Below are 20,332 nucleotides of genomic sequence, written 5' to 3'. Positions count from 1 at the left end.
GACTATGATCAATTGAAGTCAATTGATAGATAAAAAAAGGGTCTTGTATCAATAAGTTACTGCATACAATATGTGAAGTAAGAAAAACTTACACTAATTAGTACTAGCACTTAAGTCGTATTTTTATTTTATGAATCGACAATTACGAATAAATAAATTTGAGAACGTAGTTATCAACGTAAAATAATCACAAAAACTATTAAATTAGTGATATTAATAAGCGTCTTCCATGCATTATGTGTTATTCTTGTTATCTTTTCCTTCCCCATGTGATAGGGAAAAAATTAAGTAAATAAAAGACATAAACATAATATAAAACGGAATCAAATTAGAAAAAGAGCAATAATGACTGAATGTGCACAAATAATTAACAACAAAAGAATGAAGTGAAGAGAAAAAGGCTTAAAGCAAAAATCCTATGTTTCATAAAAAATAGAGGATGATAAATACCTTTTTCTTTTTTATTAGTAACACTTCGACAATATACTTTTATTTAGAATGGCGCCGTGACCTTACCATACACGCCGGAATAAACAAACGCTCATGGGAACCCCAAGTGTTTCCCACTGTTCAAATAAACAAGTAAATGAAGGGCAATATTGTCATTTTAAATCTGCTAATCTCCACCTATTCCGGGGACTGAAGTCTGGATATCTGAATCCATAACCATAACGCCAAATGTGTAAAATTCCAATTTACCCCAGTAAATTAAAAGTGAGGGGTCGCTGGTATGAATGTGTTTTTCTCTGAACCAAAATCAAACTTAATTAAGTCAATTTTTTATTGGTTCGAATTTTATCAGTTTTTTTGGGTCTTTCAAATTTTCTTTCGGATTATAAACATTCACTACTAAACACATATTTCAGTAATTATGTTCGAGTAACATTATCAAATTAATTATTCTTTGAGACAATCTTTCATTTTTCAAGATATCATGATGCTAATTAAATTATATAGTGATGGATAATTAATAGACACATTAAAATAAATTATTTTTTAACAAAAAATAAATTCGTGGTCTTAGCAAAATAAAGACTACCAATCAAATTAGAATGTAATAGCAAAGAACAAGGTTGCTATAAAGAAAACCAAAAGTGTGAACGACTAATTTTAAAAATAATATATATATATATATATATATATATATATATATATATATGTGTGTGTGTGTGTGTGTGTGTTATAATAAATTTTAAATAGGTATTTTTATAGTCAATTTGGTTTCATTTTTCGATTACTCTTTTGCTTAAAATCAAATCCAAACAAAACTTAGGTGATTTTTAAAATATCAAAAACAAAACCAAATAAAAAACCAAAAGATAGTTGGTTTTTACTGTTGATGTGATTCGATGTTTCGTTTGATTTGATTTCCGTGAATACCCATATCCAAAAGTATTTTTCACCATCAAATTCCGGGAGAAATTCAAAAATAGCCAGATTTACCACTGGTCGTTACAAAATAACCAAGTTTCAAAAGTCATCGAAATTTAGCCACTTTAAATCTGAGCGAAAACACTGTTCAAAATCCGGAAAAATACGCCCGCAAATTTTACGGGAGTTCCAGCAAGTATAATTGTCCAATATAATATACTGGAGTTTGGAGCACTGGTGCTCCAGTCTCCCGCAAATTTTACAGGAGTTAGTAAAGTATACCGGTCCAGCATAATATGCTGGAGTTCGTACACAAATGCACCAGAACTCCCGTATATTATACTGGACCAGTCCCTGTTGCAGCAAAATAGTGGCTATTTTTCATTGACTTGATAAACGCTGGCTATTTTTCATTGACCAGTGTGAAAACTGGCTATACCATCAGATTTTAACTCAAATTCCTTTAAGGAAGTATCTCACAATCTCCCTTAAATTTGGCAATTTATCCTAATAAAATGAAAACTTAAATTGTAGTTTGATACTTTCATGTACATACTTATGTTTTGTAACCAAAACTATATCCCCTTATGTAGTTGACATTCTTTTTTATTTGAAAATGTAAATTTTACAAAATTTTTTTATAGTACATTTGATACTTTGATCTAGATTATATTATGAGACCAAACCATAGTATCCTATGTGGTTGACACTCTTTTTTGTTTGAACTTGTTAGAACTTATTGTAAATTGTTTTTGAGTGCATTTCGATATCAATAATTTTTACACTTTTGAGTAACACTTTTAATGAGGTGAAAATTTTGTAAAATAAATCCTTATAAGAAAAGACTTTATAACCACCCATAAAAGATCAAAAAAAAAAAAGGAAAGCTCAAACTATGTTGATTTATTCTCCTTGAGTCCTAATTTTTATGTAAATCTACAAATTACGCTTTTATTTCCCTTTTTCTTTCAAATTGACTAATTTTTAAATTGCTCATTATAATTTTGGTCTCATTACCCCTCCAACTTGTCAGTTGGAACTCAAACTACAAGGGGAAAGGTAAAAATGATAGATGAACTTAAGAGGGAAAACTGAAATTTCAGTACAGCTAAAGGTCAAAACAGTCTTTTCGGAGTCCATCAACCTGTAATGATACACCCACCAGGGGAAGCATGGCTTGCAGAGTTGGCAATGTCGTTTCTCTTTGGACGAATTCACCATTTTCACTCTCTCTTTCTCCGCTGAAAACTACAGACCTTCACACCCATCGCTTTCTCTCTCTACATATATCAAGTACAAACTTTCTTCCTCTCTCTCTATATATACAATTATACATCACTATCTCTGTCTGAGCAGTAAGTAGTTAAGCTGCTCCACTCCTTCAACTACTCCTCTCTTACTTTCTCTCTCATCATTCCTTCATTTATTACTATATTTATTGTTTTACTTCTCTCCCATATTCAATTTCAGAATACTTTTATTTTAGTGTGAGACAGAGTGGAGAGAGAAAGTAGAGAGAAGTGTGAAACGGCACGATGCCGTTGGTGAGAACTGCGGCGAGAAATGTGTACGGATTGGGAACGCCGGAATTGTACCGGGACGCCGATAAAGAGGATCCCAAGGTCGTTCTTGACGGTGTTGCTGTCGCTGGACTCGTCGGGATCTTGCGTCAGCTCGGCGATCTCGCTGAGTACGTTTTCTTTACTTTCCTTTTCTCATTTATGCCCTCTCCGAACTCTGAAGAACTCTCATTTTTTTCTTATTGTTTAGTTTTAGTGGAAGTTTCCGGTAAAAGGTTTCAACTTTGGTTTTCTGTTGAGTTCTATTTTGTTATGCTGTGGTGACATTGAAGTAATTTCTGAGAAAAAATCGGACCTTTTTTTTTAGTGAAACGGAAGTATTTTTGAAATTCAAATTAGGTGTGCTGAAATTTGCTAAATCTCGTATTAATTTTCTAGTTTAGCAGAGTTATATGACTTCAATATTTTTTTTTCATAATCATTTTCTTAGTCTTATTGCATGCAAATTAGGTTGTCCCTCTGTCCACTGCTGATGACACAAGTATGTTAATTTGACTTGTAGATTTGTACAAGTAGTGGAAGAAAATGCTAGTGTAGTTTAGATTCATTAGCTGAATGGATTTGGATTTTGAAACTATTGTGTTACACAAGTGATGTTAAACAATTTTGGATATTTCAAAATGGGAACAATGTCAGCATTTGATAGATTATCCAACCCCGAGCAATCTTAGTTATTGGTGGGGGTTCGCGTTCCTGATAGAAAATGACGACTCCTTCAGAAAAACAAACTTATTCAAGTTCTTTTTCCCAAAGAAGTTCAAATTAGGAGAAAAAAGATAGTATAAGTTAGAAAAAAATAGGTAACTTCGTGCTCTCTTTCAATATTTTGGTTACTTCAAATTTACCTGAGTCAAGTCAACTGATTTTTAGGGTAAAGGGAGAAAAGGATAAACTTTTCATTTGAAGATAGTAATTAGAGATTTACAAAGGAGAATTGTGGTCAAAGTTTACTTGTGTTGACTCTAGAGAGTTGTGAATTGAAAACGTCTTGGACGAAAGGGACGTCTGTTACGTGCATGCACAAGAAGCTTAATCTATAGCCAATAATGCCGTAAGGGGAAAAAGTTGTATTTGGAATATGTAATGTCATTCTACTTACATTACCTTATCAAAAAGAAAGTGTCACTCTGCTTACACTTGCTACATGTATGATGGAGCATTTGATAAGCATGATGAGATACAGTTTACCTACTGATAGTCTTAACATGTGACAGCATTACAACTGTAGTCTTCACTTGAGTGATGGTTCTTCACACTTACATTCTGCTATCAACTTGACTAAGGCTTCCAGCAGCCATTTGTATAATTACGGTGGAGTTTGTCGGAGAATACTGTAGCTACTAGCATTCAACATTAATGTACTGCCTTTTACGGGATATATCATCTTTAAACTTACTCCATTATTTATTGAAGAACCTTCTCTTTTTGTTTTGTTCTGGTAAGTGCTAGAAACAAGCTTTTCTTCAGCTAATTGGAAGACATAGTTGGTTTCAACATGGTGATGACCTTTATCAACTGTTGTGCATTGCATAGGCTGGGGAATACCCTGTATGGCCAATAAAAACTTAGCGGGAAGTCCTGAACCATGACAGCTCATACAGATTAACAGAGTAGTTATAATTCACCTAGGAAAAGGTAAACACTGGGCTGGCATTGCAAAAAAGTAGTTTAATGTGAGAACCCAAGGATGTGACTTAGTGGTCGATGAAGTTGGAATGAAGACCATGAGACTTGAGAGACCAAGGTTCGAATCCTAGCAGAGGCAAAACACCTAAGGTGATTTATTCCCATCGGCCTAAGCTTTGTTCGGTAAAGTTACCTGATACATGTAATGGTGGGAGGATGCAAGTACTTGGTGAAATAGTTGAGGTGTGCGCAAGCCGGTCCGGATACTACATTTATTCCATTTATTAAAATAAGGAAGAGAAGTTCAATGTGACGGTCTTACCTTCTTATCAGAGGTTCATGACTCATTGTCACTTGGAGGAAGAAGAATGAGTCCTGTGCTTAATTATGCATTTGAATTCTGTCCAACAGAATTCCTATTGTTGCTTTGGGTTCTTTTCTGTGTTTTAGTTCTAGTATCTTTTACTGCAAATAACTTTAGCACTCTGAAATAGTCATCCTGTTACTGGAGTTTGAGGTGGATATTGATACGCAAGTTGCACTGGGTATTTCGAACAGCCAATAAGTCTCGAGAGCATTAACATTCCCCTATCCTTTAAGATCTACACAAGGTCCTTAGGAATATTGGCGGTACATTCTATTATATATAGCTCTATAGTATTCTTTGGTCTTCATTTGGTGGGATGAAATACCCAGTTTGATGTTCAATGAAGGATTGGAAATGTGAGTTTTGAATGCTAAAGATATACTAGTAGTTAAGAGCAGTTTTGTACTTGTAGATTTGCAGCAGAAGTGTTTCATGGCTTACAAGAGCAAGTGATGGTTACATCCTCGAGAAGCAACAGGTTGGTTGCTCGTGTGCAAAAAATTGAAGCTGCACTTCCTCCACTCGAGAAATCAGTATTGGCACAACGGAGTCATTTACACTTTGCTTATACAGCTGGTATGCCTTTTTGATCTCCATTACCAATTTCTTTAAACCAAGGGAAGGTGACAGTGAGAATGGGGGGTAATTGGTTTAATTTCTCAAACTCAGATATGCCTGCCTATGATAGAAATGATGTTCCAAATAGTTCCACCAATAAAGTTTTACTTGTAGGAAATACTTCAACTTTGGTGTATTTGGAATGTCTGTTTCTGCTTCTTAAATGGCTCTTTTTCCTGTTCTTCGAGTTTTTTATGGAAGCAGTTGGTGTGCAGGATCAAATTGGCATGCCCGTATTCGTACTGAACAAAATCATTTTATATACAATGACTTGCCAAGATTTATCATGGATTCATATGAGGAATGTCGTGGGCCGCCACGCTTGCATTTGCTTGACAAGTACGTGAACCCAAATTTATATCTATATTTATATCTCCTGATTTCCTGCTATACACTTGAAACATTTACCTGTCTCTTCAGATTTGACCCTGGTGGACCTGGATCTTGCTTGAAAAGGTATTCAGATCCAACCTTCTTTAAGAGAGCATCAGTTGGGTCTGATGAAGAATATATTGAAAAAGTCCTAAAAGAAAAGAAGGGTCGAAAGATTAAGGTATGTCATGAATAATTCCGAAATTACCTGCCACAGCTTAACTTTGGGATTTACTTGGTGTTTCTATGAGCAGTATCATCTCATATATTCACGGGATGTTACATAAAGGGATGTTAAGAAGTTGAAGAAATACATCTTAAATCCAAAAATATGTAAAGGCCTCTCCAATTCTCCCATTTATATAGGTAGAGCGGAAGTTTGCTTTATGGGATATGTTAGCACCATATAATTGCAGGGACAGAGCTGGAAATTTGTCAGAGAGGGAGAAGATCTTCTTATGTCAAATATATAGATTTAGGAGCGTAAGTCTGTAGTTTTTTATATACATAGGCAACAGAAGTCTTAAAATAGATAAAAATTATTGAAAAAAGAAGCAAAGTGTAATATATTAAACTTTGATTGAGAACTATTGCACAAATTCAGCAGATAAAAAGAAAACAACAGACTAAGATATTAATTAATATCTCAATGAAACTCTCGTTTCAAAAGAAAAAAGAAAAATTGCATCCTGATTTTATTTTTTTAAAGGTAAATGTGTCCCTCATGTTCAGAACACTACTTCTTATACTGCACCATGCTAGTTCATCTTAACTCTATAGGTTACATGCCTTATAGACAAAAGAAAAGAAGCTCAACTTCAACAATTAAAATAAACATCATCACGTGACAAATGAAAAGAGTTGAAAGCTTGGATCAATGTTTCTTTCTGTCTTCCAGTATGGGCACAATTTTGGTTGGCAAACTGGTGCCCAGTCTCTCTTGTACAAAATTAACTCAATGAAACTAAACATCTATCCCACATTACTGGAAACCATATCACTAATATATTTTATGTACAAATTTAATGAAACTATATAATTCAGGTTGTATTTCATATTAAATTCTTTTGTGGACATATCATTGTCATATAATATACTAAAATGCATCTAATTTTTAACTTACATCTGACAATCATTGGAACAAAAAAAGGGCAGTTCGCTGCGCTAAGCTCCCACTATGCGCGGGGTCTGGGGATGGGACGGATCACATTAGGTCTAGTGTACGCAACCTTACCTTTCATTTCCGCAAGAGGTTGTTTTCACGGCTTGAACCTGAGACCTCTTACCTCTTGGTCATATGGCGGAAAATTTTAGCTATGCGCCAAGGCTCCTCTTCAATTATTGGAACAAAGATACTCTTCTTTCATCTTGTCATCTTACTTTTCTGCGTTATCTGTTTAGCTTTTTGGTTTGTGAACTTTCTTTGTGTGGACAGCTACATCTCATTAATTACTTACTACCCTCGGAAGGGAGGGAGAAGGGATAAATAGAAACCAAACAGAGTTCCAAAACTAAATAATTGTACTATAAAGTTACAATAACCATTTATCATAAAGCTCCATGCCAAATGTTAGGAATCCACTGCCAAAATATATGAATGTAAGGATGTCCTTTTTCCTTTATTTTTCTTGTTTTGAGATTGCTCATGGGGTAGTTTTAAAGCGATTTTGGCAGAAATTTGGGAGGGGGTAGCGGAGGGGAGAGCTGCCCCTCTAAGGCTCTAACACCCACTTTTCCACCTGTGCATAACTGTGCTCGAAATTGATGGAATTTAACTTTCTATGGTGAACATCAAGGAGTTCCAAAAGGCATGTGTTAGTACTGTCTGTTATAATTCCACTTAATCTTACAATTTTGCGATAGCCATACTCATTAACGAGGAACAGCAATGAAAGGCAATGTTATGTATGCAGATTGAGCAAAAAAGGTAAGGGATAGGCTCCTTAAGAATTGCGCCTTCCATTAGTAAAAATAGAAATAGACCAGCTCATATTTGCACTGAGATTTTATAGTCTAGACAGTAGTCTTTTGTTTTACTAGTTGTTACTTTGGTCCTGAGCTTTGTTACTTCTAATTATTCATTGGTGTCCTTCCAGCAAGTTTTCATGAATATTTAAACAAAAATCTGTGCTATAGCAAGCTTGTTAATTTCTGATGATACTTTTAATAAATTTCTGTCACAAATATGTGTCAACATTGAACAGAAGAAACGATCATGGAGGAGGAATGGAGAAGTCTCTCGTAGTGCATCTATGCCCAATTATGGTAGTAGGTATGCATTACTTGTCTTCTCTTATGGATCGGAAAGATGGAGAAAAAGTGGTGACCTCAGAGAATTGACATATTATGGGGATTTTATATTCATAGCTTTTACAGATCGGAATTTGCTGAAATATAACTTTGTGATCTTTGCAAATTGCAGAATGCCATTTTCTTCCAGAAATCTGGATAGGCGACCTTCCCTGGTTCATAGTTTCTGCACATATGACACCACCCTGAAATCTGACTTAGATTCGAGACATGGGTCGGGGCAGCGGGAATTTGTTTCACAGCCAAGATACTCAATTCAACCTGAAGATGGCAAATCTGAGACTGTCTCGTCTCCACTAAAAATGCAGCATAACCAATCTTTTGATTATTCTTTTCTTGAAGAAAAGAGTGATCATGCTTACAATGATAATGGAAAAGATTTGTCACAAGAGCTAACTGACCTTGTTTCAACATCCGTTGCGTGGAATTTGAAGATGCAACATGACACACAAGAGCCTAAAGGATCCTTTGATTCGACGTCGCAGCTACATCTTAACAATATGTTTGATCACGCTTTTCCTGAGGAAAGAAGTGAAGTTGTTTGTGATGACATTGATAATAGTGTATCAGAAGAGCAAGCTGGCCACTGCACATCTTCTGTTACTTGGAATGATAAAACAGGACGTGAGAAACAAGAGTCTAGAGAATCCTTCTCTTCTCCATCCCAGATTCAGCATGATGCTTTGCTCGATTGTGCTTCCCCTGATCGGAAAGGTGATGATGAGTACAGTGATATGGGGAATAGCTTAACAGATGAACAAATTGGGCGTCACTTATTGTCTGTTGCTTGCAGTGGTAAGATGAGAACTGCAGAAGTAGCGTCTAAGGAAGTCTTCTACTCTCCATTGCAGATGAATCCAAATGCTTCAGTAGAAGATGCTTCTCCTGATGAAAAGCTCTGGGTCATATCTGATGAAGAGAGTAACAATTTTCGACAAGAGCAAGTTGTTCCTAATTTGCCTTTCTTAACTAGCAGTGTTAAGAATGAAACGTTGGATCCTATAATTCTGAAGTATGATAATGATGAGAGTTTGGAAACAGGTCAAGAAAATCTACTCCTAGATACTCGGGTATTGAATTTTGCTATATCTGAAAACATTGAACAACAAAGTTCTGAGCCTGAGGCTGAAATTATACCAAGGTCAACTTCTTATGAAAGCCAGTTTGATGACATTGAAAGTGAAACTGACAATTTTATGGATGCACTAAACACCATTGAGTCAGAGTCTGAAACTGATTTAGATTGTCAAAGAAAACGAGCAGTGGAGCTGGAATCTAGTCTGAAGACTGCATCACCCCTCAATGGAACCCTTGGAATTAGAGAAGAACTTTCTGATCGGAATTTGTCTACTAGTACACCTGAAGTCGCAGCTAGAAATTCCCCTGAAAACAGTGGTTTTGGTGGTAATACCAACTTTGCATCTGCTGACTCTGACCCTGGAGCTTTCTCTTCCTCTGGCAAAGTAAAATGTGAGGAAATTTCAGAGAATATCTCTTCAGAGTGTGGTGAGCTTTTATCGTCTCCTCAGATAGCTAGAACTGCTTTTAAACCAAACAGTTCTCTGGGTGTCCCTTCAAGTGAAAGATCCAATATTCTGGAAGCTTCACAAGTAGAGCCACTTGTTAGTAATCATATCACCTCTAGCCCTAGGGGAACTGGTTCAGGATTGCCAATGGTCAACAAGATCCTGTGTGGTCCTTCTGACTCTGAAAAGCCCCCACCCCAGCTTCTGGGCACTCCTCCAGTCAAATTCTGGACAAATGGTGGCTTGCTCGGGCTTGAGCCCTCAAAGCCGCCAGATGGTGTAATAAATACTGTTGGTCAAGTTTATGAAGCTAATCAAAATGATATAGTCGGTACATCAAGACAAGAACCTGTTCCTGTCAATCAGAAACATGCAGGAAAACAAGATATTGTGCAGAATAAGTCAAGAGATAAAGCTGATAGCCAAAATTCTGCTCAAGCAGTTGGCATTTCTATTAAGAACATATCTTCAAGATTTTCAGCCAAAGATTTAGATGTCAAGCTTGAGAAGTCAAGTAACTTATACCAGCAAAATTGCACTGATAAGCCCCTACAGAGTTGTTTAAGTGGATCTGGTATAATGACATCTAGCACAGTGGGAGCGGTGAGTCTGGAATCCCAAACTATTGGAGCTGGTCAAGAGAATGGAAAGAATTCATCACGTATTCTTGAACTAGGTAATCGACTACTTACTAATGGATTTCACGGGAAACTCTCACTTGGTTGGAATGATAACACTGATTCAGTCAGTTCCTTGAACACTGGAATTAATGAGCCAATGAATGATTACCAACATTTTGTGGGTAGAACATTTTCTGGTAGAATTAAAGACTTCCCAGGAAGTGGATCCTCGTTTACATCACCTTCTTCGTCTCCCCCTCTTGGACATATGAAGATCTCATTCCAGCCGATAGATGGCATTGAGGCTTCGAAACTGAAACTCAGATTTCCTGATAGGAATAACATCCATGAAAAAAATGGATATATCTTTCCTTCATTTCAGCTGGTACCGGAGCCTTCGATTCCTCTGCAAGAAGCTGGTTCAGACTCGGATGATGAGACATTTTCCAGATCATCTCCCGATCTGTCAGATGATTATCATAGCCATCAGTCAGAGTCAAACTCTGAACAGTGGGAATCTGGTAACTCTCCTAGTTTAAAGGACCAAGAAGTATACGATGCTTTGCAAAGAATATCATTAACTGAATCAACGTCAACATCTTTGGAGAATGGCCGGACATCTCAGCAGGAGCTGCGCCCCTGCAGTGGACGTCATATTCCTTTTGCAGAATACTCTCTGGAGGATTGTCAGTCTGATAATTTGTTTGATCTTCCAGTTCTGGATACCCAGCATTCCTCATTCAAGCATGGAGTTGGTAATGCTCTGCCTGCAAGAGATCTAGAGCCATTGTTTGCTAAGGAGTCTACGTTGCCTCCTCCTCCTCCTCTCCCTCCAATACAGTGGCAGAGTACACAATCACATTTAGATGACGAACAAGATTATCTATATAATTCCTCTGAAAACCATCATGTGTTTGATCACAAGGAGCTTGGATCTACCATTTCTCATCAACCTAAGCCTCCTCCATTTAAGCAACACCAAGTTATTGAAGCTGCATTTTCATTGAAAAGCAAGGTATTCTTCTTGATCCCACTATGAAACTTCAAAAAGAAAAAAAGGAATTGAAATTTTATCTAGAAGGTTCTCTTTTCCACTTTCATATCACACTGAATTAAGTAGGCGGTGACAATTATGCATTTACATATGCAGCAGCCAGACTTGATAGACACAACTGGGTGGAAACTCATTGATCATGCTAAAAATAACAGAGGAATCAATGAAAAGGAAGACTTCCTGCACCAGATTAGAGCAAAAGTGAGTGGTCATTATTGTCCCATTGGTAGTCGAATATGTGCCCGCAACTGCTTTTGATATTTGACTTAGTTTTTTGGATTTACTTGCCATTTTATCTTTTAATTTTCCTTCAGCCCGTGTAAATTACCTGAATACTTCAAGAATTTATCTCTGATTTTGAAAATCGGCAAAAAACTTTACCAAACCGCTTTCTGTAGATAATTTCTCCAATGCTTTTGTTGTAATGTTTCACTCTTTGAATCGTGAGTGGGGTTGAAGTCATTGTGAAATTATGATCTTAAAACTTGAGGATGAAGTGTCTACTATTTACCAAAATGAGCTATTTAGTCCAATTTCATGCCATTTGAGGAATTCACTTTACCTACTTTCTCTTTCATTGTATGATTCAGTCCTTCAATCTCAGACGAACTGCTCCAGCAAAACAAGCAGGAACTTCAGGTCCTCCAGCAAGCGTCAAGGTCACTGCAATTTTGGAGAAGGCCAATGCAATCCGTCAGGTATCAACATCTTATCCTGCATTCTTCTCTCCCTTCTACCCCCCCCCCCCCCCCAAAAAAAAAAAAGAAAAAAGAAAAATGCCCACCGTCATGGTCACTCCGAGAATGATGAACACAGAAATAGTGGATTGAGAAGGTTCCTCTTTACCAATATGTTAAGCTAAACTGTTGACTGACTTGCTCCTTTCTTTGACATATATTCAGGCAGTTGGAAGTGATGATGGAGAAGATAACTGGAGCGACACATGAATTCTTATCCAACCATGATGACATTAGTCTATCAAACCCAACCATGTATAATTTTGCTTCTGGACTTAGGTGAGAGGGTCTTATTAATATGTAAATAACTAGTTATTTTCTGTAATTATTCTTAGGTCCTGTTGTTGTATCTCGATTAGCTTTTTCCCTTAGGTAGCTTTCAACCTGTTTCTGTAAACATTGTGCTCTAGTATGACCCAGCAACGTTTTCTTGATTATCGAGGCATCATTTATGCATAAGCCTTTTTCATATGAAGACACCTCTCATTGATGCTTTCAACCTTTTATCTAGTATTCTTTCTAGCTTCAACTGCACGTTGTCCAGTCCTAACACTTACTAAATTTATATGTGCTATTTGGCTCCTTGGCAAATCATAGACTGTAATATCACGAGATTTTCATCAACAGCTTTCATGAAGATGCTAACATGTTTGTTTTACTGATAAATTCATTTTACTCCATTTAGTCTATTTTACATGATGGCATTGCCATTTGATTAAACACGGTGTTCAAAAATGTTATTTTGTACTTGTATATTATTAGCTGTTCTGGAAAAAATATTATACTAATGAGTGAAAGTTTAAGTTGATAAGAAACATTACTTCGAAGTATAAGATTTTTATACTTGTATGAATTTGAATTCTTGAAAGTTGTGAAAATTATATAATATTGATAGTTAAAAAAATATATTGAAATATCTCAAACTGGAATAGTCATGGCAATAAATTCATCACTTCACTTCAGTATTATTATATCTTCTTTTTCTGTAGCTTAACCTGTTGTCCACGACTCAAAAAGATTCTGACGTTTGCTCCTATGCTGGAATCATGGGGAAAAGGTTTACTAGTAGTATTTGTTTATATAGCTTTAGTATTGTGTTTGACTGACTTCCGCTCTGCTGATTTACACTGAAAATTAGGGTCAAACACCGAGAACCGTGGCGACTTGCACCAAAAATATAGCAAATCTGCAAGTTGCAACCCAACTTATGTTCTACTTGCTCTACTAAAACAGGATAGCCACCCACCCACCTATAGACAAGGCAAGTAGCTTGATGACCATTAAGGCGTGTGGTCTTAATCAGAAGTATCGGGTCGGGGAGACGTGAACATGGACAACTTTTACAATAAGAAACACTCCTACCTAGTGCATGCGATTCTAAATTAATTGGACAAGTAGGGTTTGAATGCCAGATGCTTAAAAAATATTTTAAAAAAAGTAGCGGGATGAGTTTTTGGACAAAGACAACCTTAAAGCTTTTGCTTGATGGCTGCTCATAATCATTAATCGGATAGCTGATATTACTAGGTGGAACACTTTTGCTTGAGAGTTTTGAAATTGACTTTTGGGCATGACTTACGCAGAAATGAACTGAGCTTGCTTAAGAACAACACCTTCGACTGGCTTTCTTGTTTCTATTAGGGTGTTCCTTGTTTTCTGCTGGTTTCTTTTTCTTTGTATTATATCTTTTACAACACAAACAATATGCAATACCTTTTGCCTTGAAAGACAGGCAACTAAATTATATTGTAACGTGAAATTTGTCCCTCTTTTCACGCTGGTGTTTCTGTGATGCGGTGTAACATTCCTGATCTTTGAATTTTGCAGTCAATATGGCAGAAAAAGCAAAGAACAAAAGTATTTCATGTTATCAAACTGTCACAATTATCATTTTCTTTCAAGGAGGAGACTAAGTTTGGATTTTCACTTAGCAAGTATAAGAGATCAGAAGATCGAAATATTGGATGAACCCCCCCCCCCCCCACCCCACCCCCCCAAAAAAAAAAGAAGTAAAATACCAAGAAAAAAAAGGTTTCCCGAACAAGTATGAGACCAAGCAATTGGACAAGAAAATTGTTGTGGCATAAAAGGACCCCATTAAACCTTATCTGCTTCTTTCCTAAAAAGGCATGTGTCTTAGCTAATATCGTGATAAATTCGCCAACAATAATTAATTAGGACCAAAAAGCAAAGCAATATCTTCTGAATAAGATGCATGTATCAAGAACAGATTACTCTTATCTTCTACAATATCAACAGTTACTCCCTCTGGTCCAAAATAAGTGATTTTTTAGATGTTTTCACACGAATTAAGAAATCCACCTTTTAGCATTAATTAGTAATGGAATTGACCATATTAACCTTTACTATCTCACATAAACACTCCTAACACATATTCCAACACTATTTACTCTAAGGGCAATGTAGGAAAAAAATAATTAATTCATTCTTGAAATCTGGAAAAATCACTTATTTTGGACCACAGAAAAAAGGCCAAAAAATCACTTATTTTGGACCGAAGGGAGTATAACATTAACTATTTTTTAATCAGGATGATGCATTCCGAAGTCTCAACTTGGCCTTGATTGGAGGAAAATAGCATTAATTACAGAAGAAGATACGAATAAATAAACAAAAGAAAGAAAGGCAAAGTAAAGACTTCTTTCTTTCCCTTGATTAATTTAAGCAACTTGGTTATCATCAACAATAGCAACAACATGCAATTTAGCCTTTCCAACACACCCCCTAATATGCTTTTTATTAGTTTAGTTTTTTTTTTCCTTACCTTTTTTCAAACTAATATGTAGTGTTAGGTGGTGATATTTGGCACCCCAACTTTTATTTGTGGTGATATTTGGGCACACCAAAAATATAAAAGAAATGTCTTCTTAAAGATGATATAGTTGTTATACAATCGGGTTGAATTTTATATATGTTTTTAGGTATCTTCCCAAGTAGCCAGTGGCAAAGCCAGAAATTTTTGTAAGGGTGTTCAAACTTGAAAGAAGTAAAAAAAACCTCCGAAAAAGGGTGTTCAATACATGTTATATACCTTTAAAACCTAATATTTTATTTGTATATGTAGTGTAATTTTCTGATGAAGGGCGATCAATTGATCACCCTTATCGTAATGTAGCTTCGCCCATGCAAGTAGAATTATTTGTTTTGAGATCACCAAAGTCTTAAATGGCATGACTAGATTTAGTGGTGAAAGATTATCCGAGCATATATGTTCTTTTATGGCATCAAGCTTCAGAGTGAATGTTTAATTTAGAAATCTATACACTTGATGATGAAATTAAATAAATGAAATTGTATCCTCTGATAAGCTTTTCTAGATTATATATACAGCTCAGTAGGGATAAAATGATCTCTGGCAAATCATGCAACAAAGAAATAGAAAATATATATTGCTATTTATACTAGTAACTGTACTGCAGCTAAGTGGAAAATGTGAAGAAGTAATTACAACCATAAGATTGAATATTCTATCCAACGACCTTTTTAATTTTTTTTAATCAGACCCTAAAAGCGACCCATAAAGCAAAAGTGCATATATCTTTTCCATGTAAAGGACGAGAATGCTTGTTTAATTTTGAATAAAAGAAAAGTTTTGTGTTGGAAATGAAGAAGCTCTTACTTTTGTAATAGTAATAAACAGTTTTGATCAAAGAAAAGGAAAAAGATAACTTTATTAAAGGTAACACCGTATTCTTGAAAATTAAAAAAAAGTAGTCAACTTTTTCATTTGATTAGTAATTTATGAACTGAAAGCTACCCAGACAACAACACATTGCAAAAATTCTGATTGATTTTGAAAAAGATGGCACAATTAAAAAGGAAATAAAAATATTAGATGCTTGAAAAGCAAAGACTTTGATTAAAGTAAGCAAAAAGGAATAGCATTTACCATAACAAGCATCCAGCTTTAAAGTATCAAATTCATCCCCTTTTATGTCACTCCAAAAATTTCTTATCTCTTTTTATGGTTTTCTTTGTTCCCCTTATTCAAGTCAAGTCAATGTTTTTTTCGTTAGCGTAGGGAGAAAAACCCTTTTATTTCCTTTTTCCTTTTCTTCTTTCCATTTTCTTTTCTTCTTCTTCTTTCAAATTTTTTTTTTTTTAATTTTGGTGGCTTGCTCTCTTACAAAAGGACAGTTATTTTTTTCTCTCCTTTGATCTGGTATTTGGTGGGTGTGTAAGCAAAGTTCCACATGGAAAATAGAAATGAAAAATAAGTTACTTATAAGGGGTTGAATACTCTTAATGTAGTGAGGCTTTTTGGGGAAACCCGTACGCGTTTGGCCCAAAACGGATAATATCACACCATGTTATTAAGAGTATCTTTGGACAGTTTTAACCCAACAACTAGTATCAAAGCCAATAGTTTGGCGAGACGAGTATGGAGATGGAGGAGTGATGGCGTAGGGCCCGACTTAGTGCCTTTGCCCGTCTATGGGCCGGTTACTGCCTTTACCCATAACTTCAAATTCACATATACAACCTCTCCTCTGGGTTTCGGTGACCATAAATACTCTGATCATGTGGGTCACATACAATTAATTTCCAAATTAGCCCATCTACAATGATGGTTCACGTGGAACTTAGTTCAATGGGGAGATTATTGGGTGAGTGAACAAAGTCTAATGTGGAAAGTAGAAAAGAAAAATAAGCTACTTATAAGGAATTGAATACTCTTAACGGTACGAGACCTTTCGAAGAAAATCATCCGAACTTGACCCAAAACAAATAATACATTATTGGATCGTTTTAGCCCAACAATAAGGCTATAAGAGTTCGGTTATATATGGAAGTTCCTATTTTCCTTACCGGGAGCATCATCATTGTTACGGGATAAGATCTGTGCCCTGCAGTATATGCAATCATTTCTATACCGTCTAATAATTTATATACATGAGCTAAAGAAGAAAAAATGTTATTTAACTAAGATTTAGAGTGTATTAATTATTTTCAAGAGAATTTTGGACAAAAAAGTCTTATAATTATAATTATACTTAGAATTATCAATAGTGTACTAGTTTTAACCAGAATGATCAAGATAGGTAGGAAATAGAAGTAGACCATCTTACCACAATTGTATAGGGTATACTAAGTTCTAATTTTAGATTTAGTATGATATCTGTTATTTCTTTTCTCATATCACAAAAATTACTAATTATATTTTAATTTATATTTATTGTTATGTTTAATTATAATTATTAAATTTATAATATTTAATTCGATACAACACGATGTAAAAATAAATTATTCATCATGTTATTGCCATAACAAGAAGAAGGAAGAAAATGATGGAGCTTCACCCTTAAGGATTAAAACCACAAGAACATGATGTGTCAGCATAATCTCAATCTTGATTAAAGAAAAGAAAATACTTTAGGAAAAAGCTAATCCAGATTTGATATTAAACTAAACTTAGAAAAGACCTGCCTTTTCCAGCTTTATCTCTTTTAATTCATCCCTTATCTTAACTCTCCCACTTTGTTGAAAAATATAATCAACCTACCTGGCGCTGGGTCCCACTTCATAGAGAAACTTTCAACACAACACGATGACGTGGAGTAATGATGTGGACAAAAAGTTCAGCATCAACTTTTTCATACCACCCCCCTCACCCCAACAAAAAGAATCCAGGACCCCCCCCTCCTCCAATATCAAAGAATAAAGAATAAAAAGAAAAAAAGAACCTTTGTTTGTTGCTCATGGCGGCTCCCTTTTTCCTTTTATTCTTTTACTGGAAAATTTACAACTTACTTTGTTCCTTTTACACTTTTTGCTCACCTAATTGTGTCTATCACACATATATGGTATCTAACATATTAATATACTTGAAAACTAATGATTTTACTTTCCCTTTATTCTCAAGTCTAAAGGAAGATGTTTGTTATAAATGCTAAGTATCAGTAGCAGCATTACAAACAGTGACTTTTTTGAGATAGAGTTTCATAAAGTCATTGGCTAAAAATCACACACAAAGCTTGGGGAATCATAATAAATTGGCCTTTAAAATTCCCATTTTATTTCCATACTTTCCTTTTCATCAGTCTAATGGTGACTCAGTTATTAATTTGGATCTGTTTAAAAAACAAATTTAACATTTATCTTGAACATTAGGTTTAAATTTTTGTTATTAGTTTCCAATTTGTTTGGTATAATTTTTCCATTAGTCCGTTAAAAAAAAATATATTTCTATTTTTAAAAGTAATTAACTTTAAACTTTTTAGTTAATCTTTAAAGAATTTTTTTAAAGTCACTCAAGACATATTTAAGATGAAAAGTTTTATGGTTACAAAACTATTACTTATTACATAGTTAAGATTACAAGTTTTTTATTTTAATCTTAAAGTTCATGTGGAGTCAAACTATATGAACCATTAGAACAGAGGAAATATTTTAACTGTATACTAATTTTTCGTTGTAAATGTTGCTAACTCAGTAACAGGGGTGGCAAACGGGCGGATCGGGTCGGATATGAGAAGGGTCGAAAGAGGGTAATGCAATAACGGATAAATTATCCGACCAGCTGACCCATATTTAATATGAATAAAACACGGATTAACTGGCGAATAATATTGTTCTTATCTATATTTGACCCGGCTTTAAAAAACTCATTATCCAATCCATATTTTTTTGATGAATAATATGAGTGTATAATTATTATTTTTATCCGTTTTGCTACCACTGCTCGGTAAGTTTAGAAGAACCAGAAGAATAACACTTGAGTAATATATAAATTAGAGCATACAAAAGTTCATAAAAAGAAGTTCTGCTCATCACCCATGAACTTTTTCTTTCTTGACTTACCTTTTTTCTCTCTCTCATGTCCTTTATATTCTATACTTTTATACTCTTTTTCAATTAGATCTCTTTCTCCCCGTCATATCTATGAACTTTTTTCCTCCCCTATCTAACCCACCCATCCACCCCAACCTCTAAACCTCACTCTGCACGTTTTTGCCTTTTCCTTTTTAAGTGCATATATATACACATAACTAGCTATATATATCAACTCCTAAGTTCCTCTACAGCAAACATAGACATTCACTTGCCACCCCACCCCACGCACCCCCACCCCCAAAAACCAAGAAAATATGGCTCAAGTTCAAGAAAGTCGCATCTCACAAGGCATCAAGTTGTTTGGTGCAACAATACTAGTTCAAGCAAAACATGCTGCAAAAGGTCATGATCATCATCAGCAACCAAACAAAGTTGATCATGATCATGATATTGATGAAGATCAAGAAAAAAAGCCAGACAAAATCATCCCTTGCCCTAGATGCAAAAGCATGGAAACCAAGTTTTGTTACTTCAACAACTACAATGTTAACCAACCAAGACACTTTTGCAAAGGTTGTCAAAGGTACTGGACGGCCGGTGGGGCCCTACGGAACGTGCCCGTAGGAGCCGGCCGTCGAAAGGCCAAGCCGCCTTGTGGCGGCAGCGACGGCGACATGGCGGCCGGATTATCAGATGGTTGCTTCTTTGATGGTACTAATCATGGGAATATTCACCAGCTTGACTTTGATGGAGTGGTGGCTGAGGAATGGCATCTTTTTCCGGCGGCAAAGAGGAGGAGGAGGAGCACCTCCGGTAGCCAATCTTGTTGATTCTCTATTTGTCTTGTAGTGCTAAATTATTCTATGTGGAATAGTAAATGAAAAAATATTGGAAAGAGAAAAAAATACAAAAAAATAAAACATTTGCAGGCGGACTTTGCTTCCTTGATTGTATATACAAGCTGTCTTTAATTAGTTATTAAACAAAGTAGTCTTAATTACTCTTAATTAATTAATAGTTATATTGCTGTTAGCATTGAAAGTTCCACTGATTTATGTCCTATAATCAATCATGTTGATCACGAGTTGAGAGACAGGATAACATGCCACAACCCATATCATAGAGGCCTGTAGTCCGACACACTTGTTAGCATTATACTCCCTCCAATCACTTTTACTTGTCCACTATTACTTTGCATGTACCTTAAGAAATAATAAATGAAGTGCATAATTTACCATGATACCCATATTAATTGATGCATATATTTAATGAATTTGAGAAAATAATTTGAAATGAATAATTAATACTATGAGTATAACAAGAAAAAATAAATTGTCTTCTCTTGATATGCGAAAA

General features: G+C 35.3%; 2 protein-coding genes across 3 annotated transcripts; both read left to right on the top strand.

Moving 5' to 3' along the window:
• On the top strand, positions 2,549-12,678 carry LOC109207807 (SCAR-like protein 2). Of its 2 annotated transcripts, none has more exons than XM_019370810.1 (9): positions 2,549-3,061; positions 5,357-5,520; positions 5,778-5,901; positions 5,983-6,115; positions 8,139-8,206; positions 8,357-11,405; positions 11,544-11,645; positions 12,035-12,142; positions 12,347-12,678. In XM_019370810.1, exons 1-9 carry the CDS (start codon positions 2,907-2,909, stop codon positions 12,389-12,391), a joined length of 3,948 nt encoding a protein of 1,315 aa, XP_019226355.1. In that variant the 5' UTR covers positions 2,549-2,906; the 3' UTR covers positions 12,392-12,678. The 2 variants fall into 2 exon arrangements, with proteins under 2 accessions (XP_019226355.1, XP_019226347.1); XM_019370802.1 differs by having other exon boundaries at positions 11,541-11,645.
• On the top strand, positions 18,993-20,008 carry LOC109222947 (dof zinc finger protein DOF1.5-like). Its single transcript, XM_019387228.1, has one exon. It carries the CDS (start codon positions 19,291-19,293, stop codon positions 19,804-19,806), a length of 516 nt encoding a protein of 171 aa, XP_019242773.1. The 5' UTR covers positions 18,993-19,290; the 3' UTR covers positions 19,807-20,008.

This window comes from Nicotiana attenuata, chromosome 2 (assembly GCF_001879085.1).
Source record: "Nicotiana attenuata strain UT chromosome 2, NIATTr2, whole genome shotgun sequence".
Classification (NCBI taxonomy): domain Eukaryota; kingdom Viridiplantae; phylum Streptophyta; class Magnoliopsida; order Solanales; family Solanaceae; genus Nicotiana; species Nicotiana attenuata.
This window is presented reverse-complemented; position numbering and strand designations above follow the sequence as displayed.

Coding starts and splice junctions, on each gene's coding strand:
- LOC109207807 (XM_019370802.1), top strand. CDS start 2,907: ATGCCGTTGGTGAGAACTGCGGCGAGAAATGTGTACGGATTGGGAACG. Junction 6,116..8,138: donor AGAAGGGTCGAAAGATTAAG/GTATGTCATGAA, acceptor AACATTGAACAG/AAGAAACGATCATGGAGGAG. Junction 12,143..12,346: donor AGGCCAATGCAATCCGTCAG/GTATCAACATCT, acceptor ACATATATTCAG/GCAGTTGGAAGTGATGATGG.
- LOC109222947 (XM_019387228.1), top strand. CDS start 19,291: ATGGCTCAAGTTCAAGAAAGTCGCATCTCACAAGGCATCAAGTTGTTT.